The sequence below is a fragment of the Austrofundulus limnaeus genome, unplaced genomic scaffold (assembly GCF_001266775.1).
Source record: "Austrofundulus limnaeus strain Quisiro unplaced genomic scaffold, Austrofundulus_limnaeus-1.0 Scaffold679, whole genome shotgun sequence".
NCBI classification, from domain to species: Eukaryota; Metazoa; Chordata; class Actinopteri; order Cyprinodontiformes; family Rivulidae; genus Austrofundulus; species Austrofundulus limnaeus.
In genome coordinates, this window is record NW_013953081.1 from 102,264 (window position 1) to 110,169 (window position 7,906).

Below are 7,906 nucleotides of genomic sequence, written 5' to 3' on the forward strand. Positions count from 1 at the left end.
CTAGTGCATCCTAAATTTAACATTAATTATTTTATTACAATAGTCATTTCTGCATTTTTGGGGGAGGTCACCTACTAACAAATGTCATTTCAGAAAATCTAACTGCTCATTTTAAATCAGTACTTTTACTTTTAATACTTAAGTACAAAAAATATCAAATACTTTAAGACTTTTACACAAGTAATATTCCTAAAGGAGACTTTAACTTTTACCAAAGTAATTTTTTTGTAAGATACTTGTACTTTTTTTTTACTGAAGTATCACTTTGTGGTACTTTATGCAACACTGCCAAATGGTCACAAACATGAACCTGGAGGAATAATGTTTATAAGTAAAGGAGATGGTTTGCTGTCAGTTGACTTTGTTTCTGTTGCCCCAAGTGGTGAGAAGCAGTCATTGCACAAAGGTTGTTTCACCAGTTTATTCTGATGCATCAGAATTATTATATGAGGTCAGGGCGGCACGGTGGAGCAGTGGTCAGAGCTGTCGCCTCTCAGCAAGAAGGTTGCAGGTTTGTCTCCTGAACCGGAGCCTTTCTGTGTGGAATTAACGTGAACGAGTGGGTTTTCTCCAGCCACTCTGGTTCCCTCCCAATAGCCAAAACAATACGTTTGGTTGACTGGTGACTCTAAATTGTTCGTAAGTGTGAGTGAGAGTGTGAACGTTTGTCTCTATGTGGACTGAACGAGGACTGAGGTGGAAGTGGGGTTGTTGTAAATCAGACATTCACCAACTTTAGATCTAAAGGTTCAAATCTGATTTCTAGATAAGAACAAAGGTCCAGAACTGTTAGTTTAACCAGTCATGAGTCCACTGTACTCTTAATACACAACTGGCAGACCTGAGAATCTGCATGTTCTGTGTGATGTCTAACATTGTAGGGTTGTGCTAACACAGCCCAGGTCACAACATCCATCAGCAGGTGGCAGAGTTCTAGCACTCTACATCAGTGGTTCCCAAYGTTRGGTTTGGGACCCCTGTGTGGGGGTGGGCTTCTTGAGAAGATCTACAGAAATTGACTTTAAAAATGATTGTCAATAGCACATTTAGCCCTAATTGTTAGAGATGAAAATGACATTGAGTGCAAAGAACCTCCCAATGTCCACTGATACGTTTATCATTGTACCTTGACCGCTGTCAACTCAGACATGGAGTTCCTGGAGGTTCTSCTCGAGGGTCTCAACCGAGTCCTCCTGGTGCGAGGCGGTGGCAGAGAAGTGATCACTATCTACTTTTAATTTTATTTTTTWAAAATCCTATAACAAACTCCTCCTGTCCGTCACTGCACTCATGGACATGCTGCCATGAATACCAGTCACCAGGTATTTTTTGGAGTGAAGAAACCCAATTTTTATTTTATTTTTTTAATGAAGGGTAGGGGTTCACCTGGGACTGACGGGTGGTCTGAAAGGAGTCAGAAGACAACGGTGTGACTGGCTGAAAAATAAAAACTGAAACACGTGGATGTGGGCCACAGAACCCCTACACAGGAAGACTGAGACACTTTATTTGTCGTTTAACCTAAACGCTCTCATCCGTCTTTATGTTCTTTCCTTCAAGTGTTGATGTCGTTCAGTTACTGGGTGTGAAGGTCAGCAGAGAAGAAGTGAATGTCTTGATTTGAAGCTTGTTGTCGGTACGTTCAGCTCTGGACCTGACAGAAACCTGCACCCGCCTGCAGAATGGATCGGAGGTGGGGAAACTGTTGTTTTCAGAGCCCGAAAGCAAAGCGGGTGTTTATTTTTTAATGTCAGTAACGTAACGCAAATAGTTTCGACTTCTCTTTGTTAATGTTTAAATCCAAGAGCTGTTTGGCAGCATACATTAGTGAATTATTTCAATAGATTGGCTCCAAGATTTACGTATTTTAGAATAGTTGGCAATAACAACTGATGTAAAAGGACAATTTGACTTGAGGGAATTGGTGTATTTTTCTCCCCCCATACTGTTAAAGCACTGTAAACTTTGCACAGTTTTAGCACTTATTTGCTTGTGGGCTTTTACTTTTTGTTTTGAGCCACTAAGGACTCGTTTGTCAGCACCACTAAATTCTTCCAGAAACCTAGAAGAATGCAAATAGCGAACGCTTCTTCTTCTTTTTTTTGTGTGTGTGTGTGTGTTTTTATTGTTTTACTCAGCTAAAATGTTTGGCTTTCAGTCCCAGACTACGTAGATGAATGGATACGTAGGAGAAAAAAGGAAAAACAAAGTGCCAAAATGACCACAAAGAAACTGTGGAAGTATGATTATTGCATCTCATCGCAAAGCCATATTGATTTTTAGATGATATTTAATCTTTGGAAACGTTTCATCTATTAGTTCTTTTTTTTATTTATTGATGGCGCTGCTCATTTCTGCCAGAGGATTTAAATTAAATGTCTAAATGAGGAAAGTGTTTTTTTTTTTTGTTTTGTTTTTTGTTGTTGTTTTGCGTTTCAGAGTGGCAGAGAGTCAGGGATGTTGGAAAGATAAGAGGATGTCTGCCCTTTATGTGTACCTCCACAGTTTCTTCTCCTGACTAGTTATTCTGTTGTTGTTGTTGTTCTCTTTTTTTTTTTCATATTTTCCTGCTGTTCTGTGAGGACAAATATGGGCTTGTGAAATTCAATTATGAAACGTGTCTGTTATTGTTGCGTTCAGTTGTTGTTTGTTATTGTTCTTTACTTTGTAGTGTTTGTAACGATATGACTGATCTGTTATTTGAAGTGTACATTTCCAGTGTGAGTTTTACAAAAGGAGGAGGGGTTCTGTGCGACAACAGAGGTTGTCCAGTTTGCTCGTTTATTGTTGTTTTCCTCCCAACCCACAAGTAACAACTGGATCATCATTCATCATCTGGACTGAAACAAATAGATGGAGCCACCCGCTGAAAACTAACGGAGGGAAATCTGTCAACACATGAAGTTCAATGTTACTGTTTATTTCATTTTTTTTTCTTAGCTACCAAAGATAAAACAGGAGATCTCCATAAAAACCAAAATCGTTTGAATTGCAAAAGTGTGACAGTTGTAACAAATGATTCAATAAAGAAGGTTCTTGTTGTTTTTAACGTGCTTACTGAACTGAGGAGACTTTGCTTGCAAAATCTTAGCTTAGTAGATCACTAAAAAAGTTATAAAGATGCTGTGTTTTGTAAAACATAAAAAAAAAAAGCCTAGCACTCCAGGAAGGAATGCATACTGCCCGCCATATTTTATGTCCAAGTTTTAAACTGAAGCCCAGGTTTTCTTTGTTCAGCTGTTCATGTACAGAGAAACATTGGTCTTTTTTCTCTGAAACTGAAGCTTTTTCAATCTTTGTATGAGTAGATAACCAACAGTAACATTGGGAGAYAGCATTATTTGTTATTTACCATCATTACCGTCATCAAAATGAAAGTCTTACGTTCACCGTTTTGGATRTAACTGTTTTCTTGCTCCAGATTAAAATGTCTTATCGTGTCACTGAAATGCAAACATCACAGTGCTAGTGAGTGACCTGGAGACTACAGTGGATTCAACAGCATTACAGTGTAAACATGTTTTATTTCACATTCACTTGATACAATCAACACTGGAAAAATATGAACGTTTCAAGAGATCTTTCACATGTAAACAGAGCCTTGGAGTGAAACTGACTGGGTATCAGGCTTAACCTGTATTCAGAGGAGAGCATTTACTGTATGTCAAACAAGACAACTCTTATTTAAGAGGTTCTCAGGTTTCAGATTTTAAAACTTACAACAGAGCATTAAACCTGCTTGTGAATATAGGTGACCAGAGCTTCAGAGTCAGAATGTCATTGTCATTGAAACAAAATTGCTGTCCKTAAAGCTTCAAAAAATGTATAAAAAAGATTAAAAATGCCATGATAAGTCGTTCAGAACACAAATGGACTACTGCACATGATCAATGATGGTGACTCAAAAACATTAAATGTATCATGGCTGATTTTCAATAACTGTCATTCAGTGTGTCATGGCATACAGGTGAAACTAGAAAAAAGGCGATAATTTTGCGTAAAAAAAGGTTGTACACTTTTTTTAAAAAAAAAAAATACCGTTTTTCCGTTAATTTATCTTAAAAACAAGAAATGCACCACAATTGGAAAGGTCAGAGAAACAGGAGTTTGCGGCTTTTATTTTGAAATGACCTGTGGCGTTCTATTTCCGGTCCCGGTGTGGAGCCGCAGTGTGAACAGCAGCCGTCAGCACCGAGACGCCGCAGCGTTGAGAGACGCTCCGGTGCTCGAAGGCGGGCTCTGTGTCTCTGTCAGCCTGCCGCCAGACGAAGCTCCTTTCTGGGCCTTTATTTTCTAAATTCCACCGCCGCGCTCTTCTGGAGGTGAATGAAGACCGAACCCTGCTCTGCCCCGGTCGCGCTGAGACGCGGACGAGCTGAGGACCGGAATCATCGGTGCGCTTAAATATTACTTGAAAGACGGACCGGGTTTTCCGTCTTGTTTTTTGGTGATTTATTTCCGGCGGGGACAGTGTTTGTCGAGCGGCAGGAGAGAATGCAGCGCAGCGGGTGTGTTGCTGCAGGTGGATGGCCAACCTGAGCCGAGCTCGACCCGCCGCAGCAGCTCCTGGCTTCACTCGGAGCCGCCTGACGGAGTAAAACCCAAACCGCAGCGCTGAGAGGATTTTAAAAAAAGAAGCCGAGCCATGCTCCCCGGAGTCGGCGTGTTCGGCACCAGCCTGACGGCCCGGGTGATCATCCCGCTGCTGAAGAACGAAGGCTTCGCCGTGAAGGCGCTGTGGGGCCGGACCCAGGAGGAGGCGGAGGAGCTGGCCAAGGAGATGAACGTCCCGTTTTACACCAACCGGATCGACGACGTGCTGCTGCACCAGGACGTGGACCTGGTCTGCATCAACCTGCCGCCGCCTCTGACGCGCCAGATCGCCGTCAAAACGCTGGGTGAGTCCGACAGGGAGGAGGGGGAGGTGGATGCTGCGGCCCTGCTGGTGCTGCATCTCTGGATGGATGTGTGCTCCGGAGGGGGAGCGGAGTCAGGATGGAGCCCTGCAGGTGGAGGGAGCCGTCTCTGCAGCAGCTGAAGGCCCCTGTGCGTGTCTGTTAGCAAAATATCTCATTAACCACTGGGCACATTTTACTCAAACTCACAGAAAGGAATCGCTGCATGCACATCTCCAAGTGATTACATTTTAAGATTAACCTGATTCAAGATGGCTTCCACAGCTAATCAACATTAAAACACACAAAAAAAATGCCTGTAACTCAGTCAGTCTTGCAGATATGCACCTAAAATTAGGTGTGGTTATAGCAGAGACTGATTCCCAACACATATCCATAGCACTAACAAATTGCACCAAATCCTTACTTCAAAATTATCCATGTCTTTCTGTTAGCATAATATCTCACGAACCACTGGATATTCTTTAAGGAAACCTTCAGGAAATAATCAATAAAGGTTTATCTACAACTGTTTCATTTTTGGAGCCTACACAATTCAAGATGGTCGCCACAGCCAACACAACTTAAAAACACAAAAAATGGCCAAAATTCAGTCAGTTTCACAGATATCTTTGCTGAACTCAGCGTGGCAGTAGCTGTGAGTATTCCTAAACATATCCTGCAAGTATTTTTGTATTGTGTGATATTGTGTTAGAGTCAATTAGGGATGTCCCGATCCAGATATTTTGGCTCCCGATACAATCCGATTTTTTTTTTAACGATTAGTCTTTCCGATTCCGATCTGATAGTTTTATTTCTTTCCAAGTGACAAGGTTGGTAGTATTAAAGCGAGTCCTGCTGTTCCCACCACGAGAAACATCCAGTTTGCAGATTTTGCAAGATGCAGTTTCAGCATCATTGTTTTCCACTGAAAAGTGTTCCCACACTGTAGACATGGTTACATACTTGTGTGCGTCTAGACTTCTTCACAGCAGTTGTAAAGCATGATGATGCTGAAAACTGGATCGGCTCGATCACATGACTAAATCCGATTCTACCAGATTTTCAAAAAATGGCCATATCTGCCACCGATACTGAGTATCTGATCGGGACATCCGCCTAGAGTCAACACTGTTTGTCTGTTAGCAAAATATCTCATGGACCACTGAATGAGTTTTTGTGAAACTTTCAGGAAGTAATCAGTGACCGTTCATCTTCTGACAAACGTTCAGAGGCAGACCAGATTTACAGATGCAGAACTCCCAGGGAGGAGACGAGATGTTCWCAGACACCTGATCTCCATCTCAGCTGCAGAGCAGGAAGTGAAAGGCAGCATCTTCTCACTCACTGAAAGAATAAATGAAAGACGCTGCCTGAACAAACRTTCTCTTTAACCCGGCAGATAAACAACTTCCCCTTTTTAATTTGGCGTGGAGCTTTTTATCATGTTTACTGACAGGTTTACTCACGTGTGTTCCTCTGTGAAATAAGCCCAGCATTTAAGGCCTAACATGTTTTCATAGAAATCATATCGCCCGCCAGCTTCCATGTCAGTGTTCTGCTATAGAGTCATGGTGTGACGAGAAATGACTACRCAAACTTGTGTGATATTGTCACATCTTAAAAATAAAAAAGTTACCATTCAGTGTGTGTTGAGGGTGACTCTCAGCTACTACCACACCAAACTTGAGCTCAGTATCTGTAAACCTGATTCATTTCTAACCGTTTTTGTGTTGGTTAATGTGGCGGCATTCTTGAAAGGGGATGACTCCACATTTTAATCAGTTGTAGATTTCCATACGATCACAACTACCTGGAAGTTTCATGAAAATATGTCCAACCGTTGATGAAATATTTTGCTAACAGACGAACCAAATTGAATGCAATCATTAATGGTAAAAGCTTGGAAACCAAACCCGGTGTGTTGGGAATGACTCTCAGATACTGTCACTTCTAATATTTGTAAAATCTGATGAGTTGTAGCTGTTTGGGTTTTTTGATGAAGTTTCTCAGCTGTGGCGGCCATCTTGAATCTCTAAATGCAGTTGTTTTATATATTTAAATTTAGGGATTACTCATTAAAATCTACCCAGTTGTTCCTGAAATATTTAACTAAGTCTACACAGACACAGGCAAAAACATATCTGCCTCTCGCCTTTTGTGGGGATGATAAAAAGCCATGCATTTATTGTTGTCGTCGTCGTCGTCATCGTTGTCGTCGTCGTCATCAGACAGTTCGGGATGCTGTTTAGCTTGTTGAACCAAACCTGAGCAGCTAGTAGAGAGCTGTGATAAACTGACCTGTATTTGGAGTGGAGACTGTGTGCTCATGTTATGAAATGGAATTGATCTGTTTGAACTACCAGCTGGTCAGCCGACCCCTGGAGCATCAACACGTCTCTGTGTGTGTGAAGGTTTTCCACAGTCCGTTATCAAAGACTGGGTGACACTGAAAAACGCCCGTCATTCCTTGAAGGAATGCATATCACCCGCCGCCTTTTAATCCAGAGTCGTATGCTACAATTTTTGTATGATGGGGTAGAGCTGGAGTATAGCTGGAGCCTTTCTGGTCAAACATTTCAATAATATGTTGATCCCATATGGTGAGATTTTATTTACTTATGTTTTAAATATGCATTGAAGATGACTCTCAGCTACTACCACATCAAATTTTAGTTAAATWTCTGTTCATTTGACTGGGTTAGAGCTGGTGACCATCTTGAACTGATGTGAGTTGTACATCCAATGATTAATTTGTGCAAGTTTCATTCAAATCTGTTCAGTAGTTCATGAAATATTTTGCTAAAACACCAAGTTGTTGGAGTAAATGGCTCAGATTCACCAACAGATTTCATGCAAAACATACTAACTAGGGCTGCCACGATTAATCGATGACTAATCGATTATTAAAATAATCGATGACTAATTTAATAATCGATTAATTGTTTTCTTTTTTTGTTGTTTACTTTGTTTTTCTCTCCAAACTGCTTTGACATCTTCCACTGCCACAT

The 7,906-nt window shown here is 41.2% G+C and overlaps 2 protein-coding genes across 2 annotated transcripts in view; both read left to right on the forward strand.

Moving 5' to 3' along the window:
- slc12a7b (solute carrier family 12 member 7b) overlaps positions 1 to 3,049 on the forward strand; it is a gene marked incomplete in the record, with an annotated part of 78,138 nt that extends 75,089 nt beyond the window's left edge. The window contains 1 exon segment of the mRNA XM_014027734.1: positions 1,147 to 3,049. Coding sequence (XP_013883188.1) covers positions 1,147 to 1,238 — 92 coding nt within the window.
- Positions 3,050 to 3,125: 76 nt separating this feature from the next.
- Positions 3,126 to 7,906, forward strand: part of gfod1 (glucose-fructose oxidoreductase domain containing 1) — a 42,731-nt gene continuing 37,950 nt past the window's right edge. Inside the window, exon 1 of the mRNA XM_014027735.1 lies at positions 3,126 to 4,898. Coding sequence (XP_013883189.1) covers positions 4,646 to 4,898 — 253 coding nt within the window. The 5' untranslated portion in view covers positions 3,126 to 4,645. The remainder of the gene's footprint in view (positions 4,899 to 7,906) is intronic.